The sequence below is a fragment of the Kogia breviceps genome, chromosome 1 (assembly GCF_026419965.1).
Source record: "Kogia breviceps isolate mKogBre1 chromosome 1, mKogBre1 haplotype 1, whole genome shotgun sequence".
Classification (NCBI taxonomy): domain Eukaryota; kingdom Metazoa; phylum Chordata; class Mammalia; order Artiodactyla; family Physeteridae; genus Kogia; species Kogia breviceps.
In genome coordinates, this window is record NC_081310.1 from 37,697,870 (window position 1) to 37,725,232 (window position 27,363).

The 27,363-nt window shown below is 36.1% G+C and overlaps 1 protein-coding gene across 11 annotated transcripts in view; it reads right to left on the bottom strand.

The window, feature by feature from the left end:
- Positions 1–27,363, bottom strand: part of CEP170 (centrosomal protein 170) — a 145,753-nt gene that overhangs the window by 40,264 nt on the left and 78,126 nt on the right. For 9 of the 11 annotated variants that reach the window (XM_067030698.1, XM_067030702.1, XM_067030696.1 and 6 more), the window contains exons 8-10: positions 14,265–14,741; positions 10,525–10,688; positions 10,045–10,338 (exon numbers count right to left, since the gene is read on the bottom strand). In XM_067030698.1, the coding sequence (XP_066886799.1) occupies positions 10,045–10,338; positions 10,525–10,688; positions 14,265–14,741 (935 nt within the window). The remainder of the gene's footprint in view (positions 1–10,044; positions 10,339–10,524; positions 10,689–14,264; positions 14,742–27,363) is intronic. The other 2 variants (XM_067030706.1, XM_059078942.2) reach the window with 1 other exon arrangement.

Sequence of the window (27,363 nt, forward strand, 5' to 3'; positions counted from 1 at the left end):
TGAAAACAAAGACAGAAACAGCTATACTGTCTATGTACTTTGAAGCTATAATACTTTCCATATCTAAAAAAGTACATATAATCTGACATGCAATATAATGCTTAAACAGAACGTAAGAGCTCCTCAAAGCAGAGACCAAGTTTGCTAGATTTTCTCATTTTTTCATTCTAGATTTTGTCCCTGGGTGATTCCACCCATATCCAAGGCTTCACTTAAATCACCAACTGTAGACAGCTGCTCACCTATCTGTGCTTTCTCCTCCTAGATGGCTCAAGGGTATTTCAAATACAGTATACTAACCCAGGCTCATGAATCTCTTCTCTTCCCCACTCTGACCAGGGCTCAATTAAGCCCCCAAACCTGATGGAGTACAAAATCAGGTGTCCCTCACTCAGCTAGGAACTTTTTTAGGCTAGAAGTCTAAACCGAGGAAGGGAGAGAGATCAGATATCTGTCCAACTTTCATGCTTCCACTCTAAGTAGAACCCTCCTCCCCAAGTTTGTCAGTCAGTTTTTAATTCTTCTGAAGGGCATGGGGAGGAAGGAGGAGTGGTATGGAAACAGAAAATTTCTTTTTGAACTTATATTCTCTGAGCTCTCTGGGACTGGCAGTTTAAAGATAACTTATTTGTCTTAGGGGTTGGGGGTAGCTTTCATGTACTCTCTCCTATAGTTCCCATGATCCAGGTGGATGCAGCTCTATATGGGGGAGTGACCTGTGACCCTCCCCACAGCCCTCTAGGTTTAGGGTAAGAAGACAGAATTATGGAACATGTTCTCAATCTTTTCTTTTGAATATGTGTATGTGATATCTGGCATCTCACTTTGGGATTTCACATCTATATCTCATTGACTACTTTAAACAATTTTAACAACCTGTTACTGAGATATGGTACTTGTTATTTGTAGGCTACTGGGCTCACCACCCTAGGGCACTTAATATATATATGTAATATAGATATAACTCAGTCCTTGCTCTTGAGGAGTTTAGTCCAAAATAGGAGCTTAGAAAAAAAAAGAATGTCACCTGAACCATGCAGGGGTATTTTGCAGTTAAAACAATATTTCTATAAGAACCAGACAATATTTTTAGATTTTAGTTTTAAATTTAAAGAAACTAAACATTCTTCAGATGATAAAGGGCTAGTATATACAACACAAACCAAGCCTATGAAAAGTTTGCCCTTGGTTTTTCACTAGCATATTACCATTAACGTCATTTTTGTTTAAAAGTTCACACTATACTAAAAATGTCCACTGTTTCTAATTCTGAAATTGGAGGCTGGGGAAGGGGGAATAATGGTATTATCAAACCAAAGAACACAGGATTAACTTTCATGGGGGTAAATATTCCACCTACTGAATAGTTGTAAAGAGAGGTCAAATTACATTTGGCAACCTCAGACATAGGTAGCTTGCTTCTTGTGACAGAAAGTGGAGACAAAAGGGGTGGGGGAAGGGAGAAGACTTAGGCATAGAAATACGATAATACAAATGTAGAGTAAAATGGCAATTCAATAGCAATAGTCCTTTATTTATTAGTTAAAAAATTTTCCAAATCAGTTGAAATTCAGAATTCATCTTCCCACAGAAATGAGAAACATAATAGGTTAAATATCAAGCTTTTGTAGGCCTATTTTAAAATAACAACTGAAGAATGGTACTACTTTAGTATACTGATCATATCAAAGTGTCTAAGTAAAAATACACTCAAGTTTCACACTCAGATGATGAGAACGTCTCTTTCTTCAATGAGCAATGACCTCCTGGGTAAGGAGAGCAGGGTCTCTACCAGTTCAAATTAATAGTAGAGATTCCCATGGTTTATGGAAATCACTTCACACATAAATAGTTCAAGAACTATGCAGAATGCTAGCCACTAACATCAGGGAACAAAATCAGGAAGATTTAATAGAGGAGAATATTTTTTAACTTGTAATTTTCCATAAAAATCTAATTTCATTTTTAAAATGCAAAGTCCCACCAATTCAGTGGAATAAATGGTTCTGAATGTTTAACACTGTTATTTTTATAACATATTTGTAATCAACTTGTAAATCGAAAATTCAGACAAAATTATTAGAAAAAAAGGAGTTCAGAATGGGGGTAGGAGAGGTATTTTATAATTTATCATGGTATACAAATATACATGCACATGCATGCTCATGGAGCATTATTCACAATAGCCAAAAGGTAGAAACAACCCAAATGTCTGTTAATGGATGGATGGATAAATAAAATGTGGTATATCCACACAATGGTATATTATTCAGTCATAAAAAGGAATGAAGTGTTGATTCATGCTATAGCATGGATGAACCTTGAAAAGATATGCTAAGTGAAAAGTAGCAAGTCATAAAAGGCCACATACTAGGAGATTTCATTTATATGACATGGCCAGAATAAGCTAATCCACTGATGCAGAAAGTAGATTAGTGGTTGCCAGGAGCTGGGGGACAGAGGAATCTGAAGTGACTGCTTAACAGGTATGGGATTTCTTTTTAGGGTGATGAAAATGTCCAGGACTTAAGACAGTGCTGATGGTTGCATAACACTGTGAATGTACTAAAAATCAATAGACCGCACACTTTAAATGGCTAACATGGTAAATGTCATGTGAATTTTACCTCAGTTTTTTAAAAAGGGCACTATCTGGCCTTACCTTCTTCCTTTTCACCTCTGTCTGGGTAAATCTTCATCCTCTCCCAAACTCTATCCTACATCCTTGATTCTTCCCATTCCTTAGGAGTCTTACAGCCACAATCTCTTCCCTTTCCATCACTGTTTACTGTTCTTTTTCTATTAGCTCCTTCTTTTGTATACTCAAACCACACTCAGGTCTACTCTAATGCTTCTATAGTTAAAATGTCCAATTTCTCTCTTCTTTATGGCTTATTTCACTGTCATGAATTCTTTTCTTTCATCCCTAAAATCTGACTGCTAATCAATGACCATCTTACCCTTCCTTTCCTTGCCAAACAGATTCTCTTAAGTCATTAGGTAGGTACCACTAGAAATGCAAAGGTATCTCTAGTTTTCTACTAATCAAGGCAATTCCCCTGAAACTTATACATTTCTTCTGACACAACCATGTTTCTTAGTACAAGAAATCATGTTTCTTAGTACAAAGAGAAGCTTATAAAACATACAAGGTTTTAAATTATACATTTTAACAAGTTACTTTGAAATCAAGATATAAACTAGTTTCAGCACGTAAAATACAGGAAAACCTGTTTGTGGAGGCCTGACTGGATTTAACCAATCTATAAATTCAATGAACTAATTTAGCTAATATATAGCTTACCACATACAAATATTGATAAAAAATGAAAAAAGCATGTCAAAAATTTTTCTTTCTCATTCATTCATTCAACAGATATTGAGTGTCTACTACATACCAGGCACTGTTCAAAGCACAAGACATACAGAAATGGTCAAGGCAAATAAGATCATTCTAGAAAGGACAGAAAGAAAATAAACTAGCTAGAGGTAAGTTCTATAAAGAAAATCAAACATGGTAGTAAGAGGGGAATGCTAGGGCTATTTTAGGTAGGGTGGTTAAAGAAAGCCTCTGAAAGTAAATTATGAGAAGGAGGTAGGCATGCAAAAACAAAACAAAACAAAAAAACCACACAGGGAAGAGCTCATTGGACTAGGGCACAGTAAGTGGAAAGCCCCTTAAAAGCAGGAAAATAAATAAGATCTCATACAATAATAGAGAAAGGAAAACAGAGGCAAACCTATTAAATGCTAAGCTTTTGAAAAAAAGGTGAGGGTTCCCTTATGAAGCTTTGGGAATTAATATAGCAGGATAGGGTTTCCTATACCTAAGAAGAACATGGGGGTGCTAAGAAGGGGAGAGGAGCACGAATCAGAGTGACCAAAAGTAAATTCTCCTGATAGAAAATTTTTAAAAAAATTGTTCAGTGAAGAGACCACAAGAAAGATTAGTATAAGAGGAAGAAAAATCAAGCTGTCATAATTTACCTGTTAAGAACCATTATTTGCTTTGGCCCATTAACTCAGATTATTTCTGGATTGACAGGAAGCAGAAAAAAATGTTAAGTCAAAATCCAAAGGCAGTCTCTGTTATCAATGTCCTCTCTTATGACTCAAGCTCTTATTTGATCTCTTATCCTTTAGTTCCCATACATCTTGATTGGGTGTTTGAGTGGACTTTGAACCTGCCTGCTTCATCTGTGTTCTAACTGGCACTCTCTACCTAGATTCTGACTCTGGTTTATCATAGTTCCCTGGCTCTGACTTGGACCTAATGTAAAATCTTGCTGTGAACTTGAGTTTGGAATATCTCCATTCCAAACTGCTTAAACCTGGATCTAGGTTCTCAGCATGGACTTCCTCTGGGCTGATGCACTGCTGTACATGTTCTTCATTCCATGTTTCCAGTCTTGTTATAGTTTCTCTTGGTTCTGGATTTTTCCCTACCACCTGCTGCCTATAGAATCAGCACTGATAGAGAGAAGGCCCCATGGGGGGAGAGAATATGCTAATAAGTGGTATCTGGGGAGTCAAAACTCAGGAAAGGAGAAGTATCTGGAAGAACTGGTCTATGGTATGAAATTTATGGAGAAGAGAAATACTTTTTCAAAAGAACCTCAAGCCCTCTACAATGACCAATTTTTTCCTTTTCATTTAATATTTAGCTTTCTGTTTTCACTACAAATCTTTCTCATTTAGCTTGAAAGGCTATGAAGCAGCCCTGACAACATCCTCCTCTTCCCTCAGAAGTACTGTGGACAAAGGAGTGGGGAAAGAAACTGGTACTATGATGGGTTCTCTAGGTATCATAGGGAAGTCAGAGGAGGCAGGTCGAGGGGAGATTATCATTGCAATGGAAGGTAATTACCTTTAATCCAGGTAGTTAACAGCACTTTCTTATTATAGCGCATCTCCATGTAAGCTTAGATGTAAAACTTAACAGTTCTTTATAAATAACAGACATTTGTGTTAATATTATAAAAGGCAAATTTGGGGACAAAGCATAAAATAAGTTTATCTACTGACAAATACACACACAAAAGTACAAACCAAAATGCTGTAATCCCATAATTTGGGGGCTGGGGTGTGGATATCTCAGCACCTTTTAACTACCTAACAATACAACCAGCACTGAAAAAGATAATAGGATTTCAGTTTGATCATCTCTTTAAAGAGATCATATTTTAAAAGTATGCAACTTCTCCTGAGTTAAGATGGAAATATATGTTCTGCTTATCTTCTCTAGACCCAGAAATACAATGTATTTTGGGGAAAAACTGAAAAGGCATTCTAGTACTTATCATATTTAATATCAGTGTATCATGTAACACTGCTGCTTACTCACTTTTTGAGTGAGTTTTTGATTCCAAGATACTATTTTCTTTCGGTTTTCTTTTAGTCCTCTGTTTGATCCTCCTTTATTCACTCATTCCTTTGTTCACCTATACTGGTGTTGCTAAAAATTTCATACTTTGCCTCTTCTCACGCAATACATTCTTTCCAAGTGATCTCATCTATTATTTTGCATTCATATCTACTCTCTTATAATTCCAAAACTGTTATTTTAGCCCAGACCTTTATATCTTTCCTAAGATCCAGACCTTTAAATCCAACTGACTACTGGACATGTCAGCAGCTTTTTAATTGCCTTCTCTGCTTCCGGCCTTTCCAATTTTCAATCCATTCTTCACACTTACGACAGTGATTTGCACATCACTGCCAGATTTAAAAGTTTTCAATGATTCACCACTGCCTTTAGCATTAAAGAATCTAAAGTTCTTAGTATGATATGTAGGGGCCTTCAAGATCTAGTCCAATCTCATCTCTCTAAAAGTAACTGTGGTCCTCTGAACAAGTCCTCTACCCTCCTGTGGTTTTGAAAAGGTTGCTCCATATTTTTGGAAAACCCTCCTTGACCATACCTGTTAAAGGATTAATTCCACATGTTTCAAAATGAGCTCAGTTGGCAATTAAATTCAATATTTATTGAGGACATTTTATATACCAGGCACTAGGTTCCTGCAGTCATGAAGTTTATATTCTTCTGTGCAAATGCACGCGTGTGTGTGTTATAAGGGAGTGGGGAGGCAAATAAATAAATAGGAAACTATCAACTGGTTACAAAGCTTATGATTAAAATGAAACAAGCTGATATGACAGTGACTAGGGGAGGTTTCCTTAGATTGAATAGCTAAAGACTTCTCTGAGGAAAAGATATTTAACCTGAGACCCCCTCATGTAAGCTACTGGTACCCTTCCTTGAACAGTTTGTTTATCAAAGCATTCATCATACCTTTTTTTTTTTTTTTTTTTTTTTTTTTTGCGGTACGCAGGCCTCTCACTGCTGTGGCCTCTCCCATTGCGGAGCACAGGCTCCGGACGCGCAGGCCCAGCGGCCATGGCTCAGGGGCCCAGCCGCTCCGCGACATGCTCCGTATACATGCGGGATCCTCCCGGACCGGGGCACGAACCCGTGTACCCCGCATCGGCAGGCGGACCCCCAACCACCGTGCCACCAGGGAAGCCCCATCATACCATTTTTAATTCATATGTTTTTACTTGTGTATTTCCGTCCCTCCACATACTTAGTTATTGGGGGGAAGAACTCTGTCTTTTCAATTTCAATCTGTCTCTCCTAACACAAAGCCTGGCACGTGGTTGATGTTGAATAAAGGTTGATAAAAGTATAAATTAATGAAATAAACCAGCTCTCAAATAAGGGAGTAAAAAGGGAAAGAGACCACATTTTTTCAGGACCAAACAACAATTAAATTCAGAGGGACAACAGCTGATGGTCCCAACGTCCATCCCACACACCCTAACTTCAAAAGGGAGAAAATGGATGACAGAGCTTACCCAAGCAATTTGATATGACGCTTGAATCTACTCCCATCCTCCCAAAGTCCTTCTTACGCCTTGATTCTGACTATTTTTGGTCTTTGTTTTTCTTCATGCCCACAGGTTACCTCATTTTCTTCAGACATTTGTTTCCCCAGAGCCTGACTTTAGTTAGCCTGAATCTGACCTCTAGCTTTAACCACAGCGAGTAGAATGTCAGCTCTTTTTCTTTGGTATTCACAAGATAATGTAGTGATTCTTGTTTTTCCCTAGACTTACGGTCTTAGCTTTGCTTTCTGGTTTATACAAACCAATAATGACTCTGAATTATCTACTTAGTCACATCCTGACATTATTCCCTTAAATGAATCCTGCTTTAAAATCTTGGTTTCCTTTATCCATAGTGTGACCGTATAATTTGTCATTGAAACTGGAGCTCTTTTTGAAAATGAGAAAAAGATGCTTATGATAATTATAGACAGCAGGTATACACCAGGTTTTGTGGTCCCTCTCTCTATCCAGCAGTTTACTTTTAAAGAGTCTCATCTGCAACAGTGACTTCTTTCTTGGCTTTCCGCTATTCTGGCCAGGCTATTCCCTTGCACTGTACCTTCCACTTGGGCTTCAGATTTGGCCCTTTCAATGCTGAGAAACTTTTCAGGATTAATCAATACCTAGTGTAGAGATTCATATGTGGAAACTCCTAGTAAGGGTAATAACACAGCTAACATTTATAGACCTTTCACTATAAGATAGGCATTGTAATAAGACTTTTATATGTCTTAATTCTTTCATAACCTGGTGAAATCTTTTCATAACCTAGTGAAATCTCCTCCAGTTTATTAAAAAAATAAACACAGGCTTAAAGAGGTTAGTTTACTCGAGTTTACTCAATGTACTTATATCTAGTACATGTAGGGTTTGTACTTAATCTCAAATCTGTCTGGCTGCAAGTGTTCACGTTCTTAAATACTACAATATAACCCCTCACTGTAAGATCTTTTAATAGAGAAAACATCAATAACTATGAATGAAATATCCATAAACCAAACAAAGCTATAATAGGATAAAATTAATATTAATCTGAATTTTAAAACTTCTTAGCATTCTTTTTTTTTCAAAACCTATCCTTTTATTTTCTATTTGACAGTATTTTAAATAGCACTATACTTGTGCTCAATAACCAGAGGAAAAATTATAAACTTTAAAATAATTTGAAAAAAATGTCATTATTGATTCCCAATGATGAAAATAATTCAAAATCACCAAGAGTCATCTTCTATTGCTACCACCGTGCTCTTAGATTTCCTTTAATTTCACTTTATCTGTTTCTTAATTGCTTTATTTCGCTTGTTAACAATTTTCATAAAATCTATTTCCCAAATTAATGGGTCTCCAAAAGTTTGGAAGTCTATATACCCAAACAGTAAAAAATTTTGAGCATGTGTTCCTCAATAAATGGATTAAATTAAAAATTACATACATACACTCTAGAACACACTCCTAAGTAGTTTTTTTTCATAAAAACTATGAAATTAAAAGCAAACACAGGGCTTCCCTGGTGGCGCAGTGGTTAAGAATCCTCCTGCCAATGCAGGGGACACGGGTTCGAGCCCCGGTCTGGGAAGATTCCCACATGCCACGGAGCAACTAAGCCCATGCGCCACAACTACTGAGCCTGCACTCTAGAGCCTGTGCTCGGTAACAAGAGAAGCCACCGCAATAAGAAGCCCGCGCACAACAAAGAGTAGCCCCTGCACACCACAACTAGAGAAAGCCCGTGGGCAGCAACAGAGACCCAACGCAGCCAAAAATAAATAAAAAAATTTTTAAAAAAAGTAAACATAAATCCAGGGCTTCCCTGGTGGCGGAGTGGTTAAGAATCTGCTTGCCAATGCAGGGGGCATGGGTTCGAGCCCTGGTCCGGGAAGATCCCACATGCCGCAGAGCAACTAAGCCCATGTGCCACAACTACTAAGCCTGTGCTCTAGAGCCCGTGAGCCATAACTACTGAGCCCGTGTGCAACAACTACTGAAGCCTGTGTGCCTACAGCCCGTGCTCTGCAACTAGAGAAGCCACCGCAACGAGAAGCCCACGCACCGCAACCAAGAGTAGCCCCCACTCTCCTCAACTAGAGAAAGCCTGTGTGCAGAAATGAAGACCCAATGCAGCCAAAGATAAATAAAATAAATAAATTTATATATATATATAAAAAAGTAAACATACGTCCTAATAATTTTACTGTATCCCAAAGGGTTATTTACCTCGTCTGCTCTCTAAAAGACCACTCTGTAAACTCATCATCTGAACTAGTGCATCTCAAATGTTAATGTGCATATGAACCCTGCTTTTAAGCAGATTCTGTTTCAGTATGTTTAAGTTGGGCCTGAGATTTTGTGTTTCTAACAAGCTCCCTAATGATGCTAATGCTGCTCACGTGCTGAGTAACAAGAACTTGAACAAGAGATTAATGTTTAGCCAAATTTATGTTTCTATCTTCTAGGGGATAAAATATACAGCTGATTCTAAGGTCAACCTTCCAGTACTGGGAGCAAAACTACTTTTTAAACCATACAACAATCATTATACACATTAACCAATAACATCAAAAAACAAATCTGAAATGTAAATAATCATCATGACTAGGTATACACTTGGTTCAACTCAGAGTATCATAAACACACTGATTTTGTTTTTACACACTTTTCTATCACCACAGACAGCACTGAATAGAAGTTAAGAGAAGAAACTAAGGAAAAAGAACAAAATTGATTAAAACATATGTATTTTCATCTGCTTCCAAAATGAAATTAGTAGGCAAGAAACCTTTGTTTGTTATCAGTTAATGTTCATGTTTATATTAACAGATTCATAGCAATCTGGTTTTGATTTTTAGTTTTTAAATAAATGCAAAGTGAGAATGGCCAAAGTATAGTATTTGAAAAGTCAATCTTAAATTTATACAACTTTAAAAGGTCCAATCAGCTTATATGTACAGGACTTTACATATGAAACTCGGACAAATTCAGAATATAAGCAGAATAAAATCAGAAAGCATTTTGGTCTTATTGTTAGTCTTGCAGTTCCCTAACAAAATCCTTAAGTTTCAAGATACTGACTACATGAAAACATTTTATACTCTAGTAATTTCCGATAGTAATACACCATGAGAAAACTAATATCATACCCAAATTTCAATTATTTACCTTGTCAATCATTTTTCTTGCTTCCACTTCCTCACTGTTGGGATTCTCTAACTCAATGGTATAAGTACCCTTGTCACTTTGGTCATCATCATTATCCTTTTCAGAAGCAGCAGAAGTAGCTTGATTTTTTAACACTTTATCCATCTCCTGGCTTGGTCTGTGCCCCAGACTCCCTGAACTTCTTAATAATGCAGTTTGTAGGAAGGGAATTGACACCGATGGCTCCTCTGATTTCTGTTTTAACAATTTCCCATGTGGAACACCATGCCCCCCTCTGTGGTGCGCAGAGCTAGTCTGTAAAGACAAAGAAACCACTTTGGCATCTGCTGTTGGAGATTTTGTTTTTTCAAGTTTTGTATGTGGTGCTGAATGAGTAGTTTCCTGACACAAGATTCCCGTACTGTGAGTAAAAGAATATGACCTTCTTTTTCTGGGATTGTCTTCATCAAAGAATGCAATCATAAAAGCAGTTTGACTTACAACAGCTTGGTCTTGATGCTTTTCAGTAGCCTGGGTCTTCTGTAGCTTTTTCTGTTCTGAATGGTGGCGCCTTAAGTGTTCCTCAAGAGTTGCACGTTTGCTACAGCGCCTGTGAGCCCCAGCATTTTCTGAGTCGCTTTGTGTACCATCATCATGTTTATTTCCTGGACACAAAAAAGAAACCGCATAATAGAGAAGGAAAAAATCCCATGTAGAAAATTAGAAGCACATACAAAAAGTGCTGCTTGTTTTTGCCCCCTTCCCCTTTTCAATCAAAAGTCATATGTTCTTTTCAGTAACAGGCTCTGCAAACTTCCCTCAATTGCAATGCTTACATTCAAATTTTATCAACCAACAATGAGTCCTTTATAAACAACTGAATAGGATTACTTTTCTTTCTCCAAATTTTAACTTTATAATGGTTCACCAATGCCTTAACAGAGAAGCAATGCTATATCATCTGTGACAGTCTGTATTTATAACATTAAACATTAATCCTGCCTTTAAACCTTATACCTTATTTAAGCAATCAAAAATTTATTTTTAGCATTAGAGAGAAACAGACAGAAAAAAGTGTGATCCCACTGAAGTGCTTATCATTACATAGGAAAAGAGAATGCAAATGCCATAAAAAATATGAGGAAACTTAACTTTCAGTGACATTCAAAACTTCCCAAAGTATAGCATACCTTGTCTTTTTAATATAAAAATACAAATTTGTTGTTTCCACCAATTATTGTATAATTCTTTACAAACCTCTTTCTAGCTATGAGAATTTCTGCAATTTTGCATGTGTGCTCATTTAAACTCTGGTAGCTTCAGTGAGTTAAATAAAGCATGTTAAAAGGCCTAGCATGGAAAAGCACAGTCTATGAAATCCTACATAAATCTACCAGACAAATGGCATGGTGCTAAATATAACTAGATAAAAATATGTCTTCTCTGTTAAGCATATAGAGTCAAGTTAGAATACTGTAGTTGAATTTTGAAAACATCAGCTTCCTACCACAGGTTTTTTTGTTACCCTTCATAATTCTATGAGGGACTAAATGTGAAATTTTATGAAAATTACTTGATTTTTCACTGATTTAGAATTCTTATTATCTAAATAATATGTACACTAGAAGAAATAATCAAATGACAATTATTATATTATAATAGCATGAATTTAATGGAAAGTCAAGAGTTACTCTATGAATGTTTTAGATTGAATCACAAATGAGGGCTTAAATGATAGCTCTTTAGAAGAAAGCTATAAATTACTCTAGTCAACCACGTGTATTCCAATACTTCCAGGACTAAATCTGAAAATCTTTCTTCAAACTAGCAACTACTGAAAATGCAATCTGAAAGGAAAAAAATGGTGTTTAATTTAATTAATGGAATTCGTGCCTTGGTAATTAAGCTAGGAATCAGGGATAAGATGGAATGCAGAACCAAACAAGACTACTAGTTCAAATACAAAACTCATTAAAAACAGGACATTGTACAACCTATTTCACGTTGCACTGGATGCACTGTAAAGGAATCCAGTTTGTGAGAGCTGTAAATAACTAAACTCCCATATTTCATGTGTGGTAGACCAGATAACCCATATCACACACATATACAATATGAAAATGCCATCTTTACAGAATTTAGTTCTTGTAACACCATACAAAAATTTGGCACTTATTTGGTGTCAGGTCCTTTCAGTATCTTTTCTTTAAGTTATTCGTTAAAAATTCTCTATAGATTAGCCACTTTCTTTTTTCAAAAATTATTATTCTTTTTGCATTTCTCAGTGTTATACTAGATAACACATCTGATCAGAACTGCAATTTCTGTTCTTACTTAACAACAACAAAAAATCACTTGGAACTGTTCTTAGCAAGATTCTTTCTGTTTTGTCTGTTATTAATCAGGCATTAATATGTTGAAGTTCTTTCAGTATTTTTAAGGGTAGATTAGCTATACCTAGTCAGGAGTTGTGGCCAAAAAAAGCTGCAATTCTCCTAAAGGGTAAAAGTGTATGGGCTTTGTGAACATTATTTTCTTTAACTGTCCCAAAGCGTGTGCACTTCACTCTTGCAGGAGCAAAGTTGTTTTGTTTTGCCTACTTTCAAGTTTTTGACTAAGCAGTTGCTGAAAGTCTATTATTAAAGTAGAGTTATAATAAAAGATTTTTGTTTTTCATTTGTTTTCTTTTTTTTTGGCCACACCGAGTGGCATGCGGGATCTTAGTTCCCCCACCAGGTATGGAACCCATGCCCCCTACAGTGGAAGCACGGAGTCTTAACCACTGGAACTCCAGGAAAGTCCCATAAAGGTATTTTTTAATGGTGGCTTTTAAAAGGATATTTTAGCTCATTTTTGTACATTTATTAAGGGTGGTCTAAAAAAGACGATGTCATTTCTAAATTTTCAAAATTCACACTACTTTTTACATTATACAAGGATATCAGTATTATTTTATCCAATTCATAAAAATGATCAATTTATAAATGGGTAGCTTTTATTTGTGAGTTTTAACCTATATATATATCAATACAGGTATAGGTCTCAATTATATATTTGTTATTATCTAGTAGGAGTAAAGATAACAATCACATGTTAAAAGTTCATATGCCAGGTAATTGCTTATGATTATAATTAAATATAGAAATAGCTCCTGACAAAGAATTAGGTAATCACACCATCTCACTATGCTGAAATGCCTTAGAAGTAAATCAGAAATAGGTATTTCTTCATTAGCTGAACAGAATCCCAAGCCATAAAGTACAGGTTAAACCAGGGTCAGTCTTGTCAATGATAGTGAAGTCATTCATTGTTTATTCAAATTACTGAGTACCTATCACATACTCAAGCCCCAGGAAAGAGATATAAGGTAAGTAATATATAATCTCTGACCTCAACGAGTGTTCTTTTAAAGCTCTTTAACTTTTTGTATAGTAACAGAATGGTCAGATTAACATGCAATCTTTCCCCTTATAGACAGCTTGTTGAATAAAATTAAGATAGAGTAACATAAAACTGTATTTAGAAAATTCTAAATTAATTTAATTAGCAAAATCAATGGAAAAAAATGATCAGTTGATACTTCGATATACAGGTATAAAGAAAGATTTTACTAACTTTGGTCAAGTATTATACTAATAAAACATATATAATAATTATTTCACAAATAAACATTCAACTACAATTTTTATAAAAGTCTTACTAGTGAAAAAATTCTTAATTCAATTTTTGTTTCATGACATGGTAACCTGAGAAGAGTTTGAAACACTCTACCAACAATGTGACTATATTACCAAAGTAAAACTGTCAGCCCATATCCAATAGCTTAAAACTGTCAAAATCTACATACTGCTATTTTACAGGAAGCACATAATAGAGCAGAACAGAATTGAATATATCTTTTCCTGAAGTCAAGAAAATGATGAGAACTGCCTTCTAGGGAATTCCACTGGTGAAATGAATGAATCTTTTATTTCCATAAGAAAAAGAAACATATTTAATGGCATACATACAAATTTACAAAACCAATCTGGTTTTGGCAAGAAAATGAAGGCAGATTGTTTTGAATGAGTAAGTTGGATGTGGGCAGTTTGGCTGGATTTTGAGCTTTAAAATCAAATATAAACCTTCAAAAATGCAGAAGCTTTATACCATATAATTATTTATCTAATAGTAGGTTGGTAACTGTGAAGACTGAACTTTACCATAAAATAGCAAGTTCTAAAATGATCAATTCACTTTACCTTTCAACCTTTTTAAGTAAACTGGAACATCACTTTTAATACTTTTGGAATCCTCTTCTGATCTTTCCCATACCATCTGAGGAGGGTTGTTCTGTGCTAGCCAGTCAGCTACTTTGTTTTCTGGTGCCATCATTCCAGTTTGAATCCCTGGCAGGTCTTGAGTTCCAGGAGAAGACTTCTTTGATTTGTGGCGCTGATCAGAAGTAAATTTTGTCACATGATCTCTAATAGTTACTTTCCCTGGGGTACTGTCATCAAATTCAATGGTAAATGAAGCATGCCCTGCACCTGTTGTATGAGAACTTGGTGTGTCTTTTGTTGGGATTTCATGAATAGTGCTCTCTGTTATTTGTGATGGTTGCTGAAATTCTTTTGTAGGTATTTCAAAATAACTTGGTTCCCTACAGAAAGGAAAAAGTACTTCTTCATTGGCAGCTGCAGATTGTTCCTCAACTTGCTTGGCATCTATGCTGCACCCTAATAAGAAAAATAAGAGAAAATTCAAAATATTTGGAAGCTTCTAGCACTTGAAGGAGAATAGTAATGGCCACTTGTGTTATTCCATGGAAATCAGAAGGCAGATCATAGTCTGGATGAAAAAGAATGACAAATGTCACAGAAGAGAAATAATTCTGATTATAAGCGTAGCATTCAGTTACCAATAGGAGATGCAAGATAAGCAGCAGCAGTGGCAAAGGATAGCAAAGCAGTTAAGAGATGGACCTTGCATGGCTAGGTCCATATTTTTTCCAACTTGGATCCAGAAATCATCAAAGTACAAAAGAACTGAAATCAAATGGAGATGGATATGCATGTTCAATGTACATATAGAGAGAGATAGAAAAAAATATAAACTTCCTTATCAAGTAAGGAGGATGAAATATCAGAAATATCTATGAAAACAAGTAAATTTCCAAAGGAGAACAGGTGCTCAAATGAAGAAAGAAACATGATATCAATATGTAAGCAATGTTCTGGACATAATGATTCTACTTACCATTCTTCACCATCACATTCAGAGACATTACTTTTAGAAGGACAAAAATAATACTACCAATGTGTGATCCTTATAAGAAAATAGATACATTTTATAAAGAATAAAAGAATGAGTAAAGATGAAACATGTGGCTTGTTTGTGGCATTGCAATCCAAGCAGCAATACGAAAACAAGTAAGTTAAAAACATACAATTCAGTTGCTAGCCAATTAATTCCAAAAGGAAATTCAGGTACATTTCTATATAGCAGAATACATCCAAGTGTCAAAATCTTTGGAGGAAAGCTGAATTATAAATCTCAGATCAACAAGAGCTGGCATAGGTAAGCAACTCTGGAACACTATTCCTCTGTTGCCTCAGGGACAAATGTGAAGGTATAAAAACAAATGCACTTATATATAAAATGTGAAGGCACATACATGAAAATGGTAATTAAAATGCTTTACATCTGTTATCAGATACTGCAAATACAAAACGAATTTAAGGATTAAACTGCCCTGTTTTTCAGGAAACAAAAGAACTATTATCAAGATGGTAAAGAGTGAATTCAAATGAAAAATATTTCCATAAAGCTCAAAAAAGCATTCTTTTTAAAAAGAGATTGATGGAAACACCATTTGCAGATAATTTATTAGGAAGGAAAGGCAATACGGGGGGGGGGGGGCGCGAGGTTGTTTCTACTCATTTTCTAATTAAGTGAAGTATTTGGTCTTGACACATTTTTTCAAATATTAAATACGGATGGGATTCTTCAGGTGCTATAATCAGTTTCTTAGCAAGATGGTGAATATGAAACAGTCATAAAGCTGTTTGCTTTTAGGTTATAGAAGAATGGGACAGCAACATCTCTGTAGTCAAATGTATGGCATAGGGTATTAGAAGACATCAAGTTCCACTTCAAAAAAAAAAAGTGAAAGCAAATTACAGACAGTAAATAGAATATATAACAAAAACAATTTTCAACATAAAAATTATCCTTTTCAAAATCTACTTTTTCTCACTACTGAAAATGAAAAAAGTGTATCAAAAACACATTACACTATCAAAGCAATAATTCAACACACTTTCTGGAGGAAGAGCATACACAGGATTCTTAATAACCTAAGTCACGTTTTGTTGTTGTTGTTGTTGTTGTTTTGCGGTACGCAGGCCTCTCACTGTTGTGGCATCTCCCGTTGCAGAGCACAGGCTCCGGAGGCGCAGGCTCAGCGGCCATGGCTCATAGGCCCAGCCGCTCCGCGGCATGTGGGATCCTTCCGGACCGGGGCACGAACCCGTGTCCCATGCATCAGCAGGTGGACTCTCAACCACTGTGCCACCAGGGAAGCCCCTAAGTCACGTTTCAAAAATTTCCTTATTAGAGTTCATTTATATTTTCCTTAGAGTATCCACTTGAGTGTTTACTCTGAAGGCCTGTCACTTAAAATTTCCATGAGAGTAATACGCATTAACTACTTTACATATATTAATAGACTCATTAATGTTCCTATTTTTTCAACATTGATTTATTTACTATGTATCATGTACTGTACTTGATCAATTTCATACAGTACAACTGGTTTACAAACCTATCCGACCAGCTCTGAGACTTGCTCAACTTTGGCAAGTGATTTCTTGCAATTTTCAGCACCTTTAGGAGAATCTACTTTACAATTAACCTCCTAATATTCACTTTTCAGCTGTATTCTATTCAGAATCAAACCTGGTAAACCTGCCTTCTGCTGACTTCTCAGCTTCCATTCTATCCTTCCTGGATGGCCGTGTGGCTGACAGGGTCTTGGTGCTCCAGCCGGGTGTCAGACCTGAGCCTCTGAGGTGGGAGAGCCAAGTACAGGACATCGGACCACCAGAGACGTCCTGGCCCCACATAATATCAAATCGGTGAGAGGTCTCCCAGAGATTTCCATCTCAATGCTAAGACTCAGCTCCATTCAATGACCAGCAAACTCCAGTGCTGAACACCCTATGCCAAACAACTAGCAAGACAGGAACACAACCCCATCCACTAGCAGAGAGGCTGCCTAAACTCATAAGGTCACAGGCACCCCAAAACACACCACTGGACGTAGTCCTGCCCACCAAAAAGACAAGATCCAGCCTCATCCACCAGAACACAGGCACCATTCCCCTGCACCAGAAAGCCTACACAACCAACTGAACCAACCATACCCACTGGGGGCAGACACCAAAAACAATGGGAACTACGAAACTGCAGCCTGCGAAAAGGTGACACCAAACACCTTAAGCAAAATGAGAAGACAGAGAAATACGCAGCAGATGAAGGAGCAAGGTAAAAACCCGCCAGACCAAACAAATGAAGAGGAAATAGGCAGTCTACCTGAAAGAGTTCAGAGTAATGATACTAAACATGATCCAAAATCTTGGAAACAGAAAGAAGAAAATACAAGAAACATTTAATAAGGACCTAGAAGAACTAAAGAGCAAACAAACAGTGATGAACAACACAATAAATGAAATTTAAAATTCTCTAGAAGGAATCAATAGCAGAATAACTGAGGCAGAAGAATGCATAAGTGACCTGGAAGACAAAATAGTGGATATAACTACTGCAGAGCAAATAAAGAAAAAAGAATGAAAAGAATTGAGGACAGTCTCAGAGACCTCTGGGACAACATTAAACACACCAACATTCGAATTATAGGGGTCCTAGAAGAAGAAGAGAAAAAGAAAGGAACTGAGAAAACATTTGAAGAGATTATAGTTGGAAACTTCCCTAATATGGTAATGGAAATAGTCAAACAAGCCCAGAAAGTGCAGAGACTCCCATACAGGAGAAATCCAAGGAGAAACATGCCAAGACACATATTAATCAAACTATCAAAGATTAAATACATTAAAAAAATATTGAAAGCAGCAAGGGAAAAACAACAAATAACATACAAGGGAATCCCCATAAGATTAACAGCTGATGTTTCAGCAGAAACTCTGCAAGCCAGAAGGGAGTAGCAGGACATACTTAAAGTGATGAAAGGGAAAAACCTACAACCAAGATTACTCTACCTAGCAAGGATTTCATTCAGATTCGATGGAGAAATTAAAACCTTTACAGACAAGCAAAAGCTAAGAGAATTCAGCACCAACAAACCAGCTTTACAACAAATGTTAAAGGAATTTCTCTAGGCAGTAAACACAAAAGAAGGAAAAGACCTACAATAACAAAGCAAAAACAATTAAGAAAATGGTAATAGGAACATACATATCAACAATTACCTTAATATAAATGGATTAAATGCTCCAACCAAAACACACAAACTGGATGAATGGATACAAAAACAAGACCCATATATATGCTGTCTACAGAGACCCATTTCAGACCTATGGAAATGTACAGACTGAAAGAGAGGGGATGGAAAAAGATATTCCATGCAAATGGAAATCAAAAGAAAGCTGGTGTAGCAATTCTCATATCAGACAAAATAGACTTTAAAATAAAGACTATTACAAGAGACAAAGAAGACACTACATAATGATCAAGGGATCAATCCAAAAGGAAGATATAACAATTATAAATATTTATGCACCCAACATAGGAGCATCTCAATATACAGGCAATTGCTAACAGCCAGAAAAGGGGAAATCAACAGTAACACAATCATAGTAGGGGACTTTAACACCCCACTTTCACCAATGGACAGATCAACCAAAATGAAAATAAATAAGAAAACACAAGCTTTAAATGATACATTAAACAAGATTGATTTAATTGATATTTATAGGACATTCCATCCAAAAGCAACAGAATACACTTTCTTCTCAGGTGCTCATGGAAAATTCTCCATGATAGATCATATCTTGGGTCACAAATCAAGCCTAGGTAAATTTAAGAAAATTAAAATCATATCAAGTATCTTATCCGACCACAATGCTATGAGACTAGATATTAATTACAGGAAAAAATCTGTAAAACTACTCACACATGGAGGTTAAACAATACACTATTAAACAACCAAGAGATCACTGAACAAATCAAAGAGGAAATCACAAAATACCTAGAAACAACTGATAATGAAAACATGATGACCCAAAACCTATGGGATGCAGCAAAGGCAGTTCTAAGTGGGAAGTTTATAGCAATACAATCCTACCTCACGAAACAAGAAACATCTCAAATAAACAACCTAATCTTACAACTAAAGCAATCAGAGAAAGAAGAACAAAAAATCCTCAAAGTTAGCAGAAGGAAAGAAATCATAAATATCAGATCAGAAATAAATGAAAAAGAAATCAAGGAAACAATAGCAAACATCAATAAAACTAAAAACCTGGTTCTTTGAGAAGATAAACAAAATTGATAAACCATTAGCCAGACTCATCAAGAAAAAAGGGAGAAGACTCAAATCAACAGAATTAGAAATGAAAAAGGAGAAGTAACAACTGACACTGCAGAAATACAAAGGATCATGAGAGATTTGTACAAGCAGCTATATGCCAATAAAATGGACAACCTGGAAGTAATGGACAAATTCTTAGAAAAGCACAACCTTTTGAGACTGAACCAGGAAGAAATAGAAAATACAAATAGACCAATCACAAACACTGAAATTGAAACTGTGATTAAAAATCTTCCAACAAACAAAAGCCCAGACCAGATGGCTTCACAGGCGAATTCTATCAAACATTTGCAGAAGAACTAACACCTATCCAACTCAAACTCTTCCAAGATATACCAGAGGGAGGAACACTCCCAAACTCATTCTATGAGGGCACCATCACCCAGATACCAAAACCAGACAAAGATGTCACAAAAAAAGAAAACTACAAGCTAATATCACTGATGAATATAGATGCAAAAATCCTCAACAAGATACTAGCAAACAGAATCCAACAACACATTAAAAGGATCATACACCATGATCAAGTGGGGTTTAACCCAAGAATGCAAGGACTCTTCAATATATTCAAATCAATCAATGTGATAAACCATATTAACAAATTGAAGCAGAAAAACCATATGATCATCTCAGTAGATGCAGGAAAAGCTGTTGACAAAATTCGACACCCTTTTATGATAAAAACTCTGAAGAAAGTGGGCATAGAGGGAACTTACCTCAACATAATAAAGTCCATATATGACACACCCACCGCCAACATTGTTCTCAATGGTGAAAAACTGAAACCATTTCCTCTAAGATCAGGAACAAGACAAGGTTGCCCACTCTCACCACTATTATTCAACATAGTTTTGGAAGTTTTAGACACAGCAATGAGAAGAAAAAGAAAGAAAAGGAGTCCAAATCGGAAAAGAGGAAGTAAAGCTGTCAGTGTTTGCAGATGACATGATACTATACATAGAGAATCCTAAAGATGCTACCAGAAAACTACTAGAGCTATCAATGAATTTGGTAAAGTAGCAGGATACAACATTAACGCATAGAAATCGCTTGTATTCCTATAGACTAATGGTGAAAAATCTGAAAGAGAAATTAAGGAAACACTCCTATTTACCATTGCAACAAAAAGAATAAAATAGCTAGGAATAAACCTACCTAAGGAGACAGAAGACCTGTATGCAGAAAACTATAAGACACTGATGAAAGAAATTAAAGATGACACAAACAGATGGAGAGATATACCATGTTCCTGGACTGGAGAAGTCAAAATTGTTAAAATGACTCTACTACCCAAAGTAATCTACAGATTCAATGCCATCCCTATCAAACTAGCAATGGCATTTTTCACAGAACTAGAATAAAAAACTTCACAATTTGTGTGGAAACACAAAAGACCCCAAAAAGCCAAAGCAATCTTGAGAAAGAAAAACAGAGCTGGAGGAATAAGGCTCCCTGACTTCAGACTATACTACAAAGCTACAGTCATCAATACAGTATGGTACTGGCACAAAAAACAGAGATATAGATCAATGGAACAGGATAGAAAGCCCAGAGATAAACGCATGCACATATGGTCACCTTATCTTTCATAAAGGAGGCAAGAATATACAGTGGAGAAAAGATAGCCTCTTTAATAAGTGGTGCTGGGAAAACTGGACAGCTACATGTGAAAGAATGAAATTGGAACACTCCCTAACACCATACACAAAAATAAACTCGAAATGCATTAAAGACCTAAATGTAAGGCTAGACACTATCAAACTCTTAGAGGAAAACATAGGCAGAACACTCTATAACATAAATCACAGCAAGATCCTTTTTGACCCACCTCCTAGAGAAATGGAAATAACAAAAACACACAAATGGGACCTAATGAAACTTAAAAGCTTTTGCACAGCAAAGGAAACCATTAACAAGATGTAAAGACAACCCTTAGAATGGAAGAAAATATTTGCAAATGAAGCAACTAACAAAGCATTACCTCCAAAATATACAAGCAACTGACACAGCTCAATATCAAAAAAACAAAGAACCCAATCCAAAAATGGGCAGAAGACCTAAATAGGCATTTCTCCAAAGAAGATATATAGATTGCCAACAAACACATGAAAGGATGCTCAGCGTCAGTAATCATTAGAGAAACGCAAACCAAAACCACAATGCAGTATTACCTCACACCATTCCAAATGGGCATCACCAAAAAATCTACAAACAATAAATGATGGAAAGGGTATGGAGGAAAGGGAACTCTCTTACACTGTTGGTGGGAATGTAAATTGATACAGCCATTATGGAGAACAGTATGGAGGTTCATTAAAATACTAAAAACAGAAGTACCACATGTCCCAGCAATTCCACTACTGGGCATATACCGTGAGAAAAGCATAATTCAAAAAAAGTCATGTACCACAGTTGTCACTGCAGCACTATTTACAATAGCCAGGACATGGGAGCAACCTAAGTGTCCATCTACAGATGAATGGATAAAGAAGATGTGGCACATATACAGAATGGAATATTACTTAGCCATAAAAAGAAATGAAACTGAGTTATTTGTAGTGAGGTGGATGGACCTAGAATCTGTCATACAGAGTGAAGTTAAGTCAGAAAGAGAAAAATAAATACCATATGCTAACATGTATATATGGAATCTAAAAAAAAAAGTTGTGAAGAACCTAGGGGCAGAACAGGAATAAAGATGCAGACATAGAGAATGGACTTGAGGACACAGGGAGAAGGAAGGATAAGCTGGGACGAAGTGAGAGAGTGTCATGGACATATATACACTACCAAATGTAAAACAGACAGCTAGTGGGATGCAGCCACATAGCACAGGGAGATCAGCTCAGTGCTTTGTGACCACATAGAGTGGTGGGAGGGACACATAAGAGGGAGGGGATATGGGGATATAAGTATATGTATAGCTGATTCATTTCATTATACAGCAGAAACTAACACAATGTAAAGCAATTATACTCCAATAAAGATGTTAAATAAATAAATAAATAAGCAAACCTATCCTATCTTTCTATTGTCATTCATTCATTCATTCATTCATTTTGCTTTCCACATCCTTACAGGTAACAGAGTAACCCTGAGGACAAGGGTTAGTAGTTTCCTACTACCACTACCTAAATTTCCAAATAAAATGATGTGGCTGGCTAAACTATGAAGCAACAACTACAAAAAGCTGACCCAGGGGTATAGCATTTATTCACGATTCAAATGAGTATGTTCCCAATTTTCCTCCCTTGTGAAAAAAACTTCACAGTTAATACTGACATACTTTTAATATGCTTTCACATTATAACACATTAAAAAAGCAGAGATCAACAACTGCACATAACTATGTTTAAGATTATTATTTCCTAAGTTAGTCCTACTTCAAAACTGCCTTTACTTCAAGGACTAGAAACCCTGAGACTTATACAAGTTCACACCTAATTTAACCAGAAATCGCTTATCTAACAATGTCAAGCAGCACAACAGAGTGGAAAGGCAGCATATATGATATTATTAGTGGAAAGTAGGGAGAAGATTTGAAATCAGGTAAGTTCTGTCTCTATCAGTTCTTAATTTTCATTTTCCTCATTGTAAAATGAGAAAATAATATCTACCCATAGGATTGTTGGGAAGATTCAGTGAGATAAGTTATCCAGAAAAAGTCTGGCACAAAGTAGGCACAAAAATAAATGTTTCTCTTACTTTTCCTACCCCAACTCTTCAACATAGTTAATTAGGGAAACAAGAAATTAAAACCAAAAATCTAACTCTAAAATGAAAAACCCAAGACAGATATGACAACACCTATATCCTCATATTTGTGATCTTTACTACCAGGAAAGCCCTTCACTGACAACCTTTTTTGACTAGTTACTCAGCTTACATGTGGCAAATCTGGAGGGGATGTAAAAGCAAGGATTGAGGTCAGACATATTGTACTAAGAAGAGTCAAGTCGTCGAGATAAGACAAAAAACAATCAAGAGCAGACACATGGCTCAAAAACACAGTAGTGCAGAACCATTCATTCAGTATATGGAGCATACAGTCTTACATACTTCAAGTCTCCCAAAGGCATCACTGTAATGTATCATAGTTCAGTCACTGATGTTCATAATGATGCTTCTGAGTCATAAAGCAAACATTTAAATTATATTCAGCCTTCTGTGCTTAAGAAGGCAATGACATGGGTAATTCATTTAATAGAAATTTAGGAAATGGTTAAACTTAAAAAAAAATTTCAGTTGTAAAAGTAAAGTTCAGTAATCTGGAAAATTCATTATGTAGAGGAATTCATTTCTCTGAAGATGATAAAACCAGATCAAGTGTGGGGCTAGTATATTTGGGAATTGTACGCCCACTAGAAAAATTAGGGGTCTTCTAAATTATAGAAAAATAAAACACTTTTCCTCTCTCAGTACACTGACGAAACATATTCTGAAATTTATGAATTTAACATGCATTTCTATTCAAAACCTATTTTGTTTATACTAAAGTAAACTAAATTATATACTAAAACACTAATATTTTATTTATACCAATATTTTATTATTAATCTCAATTGCTAGATATTTACAAGTATTTAATAATTGATTATGCTAGAATTAATTATGTTTATCTAAATCAGAAGAGCAATATCCTTAAATTCTTAAGGTATTTTATGATTGTGTGACCTTCCAGGGAACCTTATAATATACATTATTCAGAAAATATGTTCCCTTCATTCTTCTGTACTAAATTAAATGAAATATTAAGCTGTTTCAAGATGATAAAGACTATAATTATTAAGGCAAATTCTGCTTAAGATATCCATCCAACCTAGTATATTCAAGTACTTCAAATTACAAAGACTGGGAAACTAAGGAACTACAACTCAAAAGTTTTCAAATTTAGTTTAATTAGATTAAAAATCAGTGTAAAAGAGCCAAAAATCTACTCTTCACAGTTGTACACACCTTTTCAAACTGTACGCAACACTTAAAGGCCTTTAATTGTAACCTAAAAAATGTTTAAACCGTTTAAACCAAGTTAGAAGGTAGAAGAGCATACCTGAACTAAAATGAGGACAAATTCTCCTTTAATAGGACTCAAATATTCACACAATTTCAGGAGAACTTGATTGCTCTAATATTTGCTTCTAGGGTTCTTTGGGCTTGAAGGTAAATTGGTAGGAGATTCTGGATACACATGGACCCACAGAAAGGGACATAAAAAGTTACTAGGTAGTAGATACTCTATTATCCTTTCTGGAATGTTCACCTTTCAAAATAAATACTAAGATTTTACATTCTAAAAACTGGTAACCAAGAAGCAAATCACTTTTTGCTTTTACCAAAAAAGCATGCTTAGAGCACAAATAAACTAATCATTTATATTTCATAATATGAAACACTAAAAAAACCTTAATTTCAAAATGACCAAGTGAAATAGCATTCAATATACGTTTTCAAATTTGATTCTACAGTATCTGCTGGCATCATAAATTATTTCAGATTAGTAAACTGTTTCTCTCACCCTATATTTTAAAAAACTACAAATGATAAATCTGAAACAATAACATCCTCATACTAATATAAGAAAGCAAATTCATTAAGGCTTTTAATGAGCTGAATCTGACAGAGTGCTTCAAGCTACTTAACAAAAGACGTACATCACTTAATTCCTTCTAACTCAAAAATAATCCCAAGATTATGAGACAGCTTTTGTCATCTGGCAGAAAAGATACTCAATGAGACATGCCACACAAGCTGGTAATCATTTAAGAATTCAGTTTCATTCACATGGATGAAATTACTACTGGATGCTTCACAGTTTGAAATTCATTTCATTACACTTAGGTATGAGAGATCAATTTTTTATGTCAATTTGTTTTTGGAGTGCTTGTTTTTTTTTTTTGTGGTACGCGGGCCTCTCACTGTGGTGGCCTTTCCCGTCCCGTTGCAGAGCACAGGCTCCAGACGTGCAGGCTCAGTGGCCATGGCTCATAGGCCCAGCCGCTCCGCGGCACGTGGGGTCTTCCCAGACCGGGGCACGAACCCGTGTTCCCTGCATCAGCAGGCGGACTCTCAACCACTGCGCCACAGAGGGAGCCCTGGAGTGCTTGTTTTAATCTTTATATTCTATGAATTATATTCTTTTGGAGTGACTCTGTGTGTGTGTGTGTGTAATGATTGCTGAAATGTTAACTGTTTGTGGTTAAGAGCATGGACTCGAGAGTCAGGCTACTTGGGTTCAAATCCCAGCTACACTATTTGCTAGCAGGGTGACCTTGTGAATAAATTCACAACACCTTGCCGACGTTTCCTTATTTATAAAATGGGGATGATAACAGTAACTACTTTTAGGTATCGCTGTGAGAGGATTAAATGATTAAACATATGCAGGGCACTAAGAAGAGTGTCTGGATAAAGCAAGCACCACTGAAGTGTTAGCTGTTATTAATAAATCATGGTTCTGTCTCTAGTACAAAAATTACATTTACTGTATTTACATTTATTGTAATTACATTCATTGTATTCTAGAAGATATGTATTTCAGATTTCAAAAGTCATTTTGTGTGTGAGGGTGGAAGGATCTTTAATGGCTAAACTCAGTATCACAATTATTTTCAGAATTTGGCAACAGTTAAATTCTGCTGTGTTTTCTTCTAAGTTAACCACCTAATTATTAGCACTTTTTTTTCCTCACTCTCCCCCTCTCTCTCTCTCTCCCCCTCCCCTTCTCTCTCTCCCTCTCTCTCTTCCTCCTAGGTGGCTCTAGTACACAATGATAATATAATATGTGATCCCTGAAGTAAGGAACTTATAGTTTAGATGAGAAGGCATACACACAAAATACTGAAGGAAAGTGGTACATATTAGCAATACATATAAACAGACATATCCTTTAGAATTTTATATTACCTGATTTATGTGTATACATGTCTGTGGGAGAAAAGCAGGCAGGAATTAGTCTAATTTATGTGGAAATGCACTGCGAGAGAGCACTAAACAACTGGTAGTGGGATACAAGGCTAAGGAAAGTGGGACAAAATTAGAGAGAACTTTGACATAATATCTATTTGGCAAGCAAAAGGAAGCTACTGTAGTTTCTTAAAGAAAGGAAATAAATGGCAGCTTAGATTTATTATACAAAATGAACTGCAGAAGGGTTGAAACTGGAAATAGTTCAATTATGATTCAATGGAAAAAAAGGGCAACAGAAGTAGGCAATATAATAGATGAGGTGAAAGAAAGGGAAGACACAAAGATTTCATATAAAGTAGACAGACATTCTTGACTGCCTTCCAAAATCCACTTCCCGTTCCTCCCTCCTAAAAGAACTCCAACATTCCCAGGTATCTCTAACTCTTCTCTGACACAGCTCATGTGCCTTAGGGGAAAACTAACTCCATATTCAGCTTCAGGATGGGTACAATTGGCTGACGGGTAATCTCATAACCCTTGCCAGGGATTGGTTCAGAAATAAGCAGGGGACCTACTCCTGAACCCATGAGAGGCCAATGAGATGACAAATGTGTTGAAAACTTTGGGGAAAGTTTCCAGGGGTTCTTCTAGAAGCGACCTTTGCTATTTCCCAATGGATGTGATCAAAGTAGCATGCACTCCAACTGCTACTGGCAAGCAGCCTATGAGTACAGAGGGGAAACTCCCTCAGTATGCAGCCACTGTGAATAGAAGGGCAGAGAGTGGGAGAGAAAATAGCTAGCTGATGTCACCACTGAGATGCTGCATTAACCAATCCTGAAGAG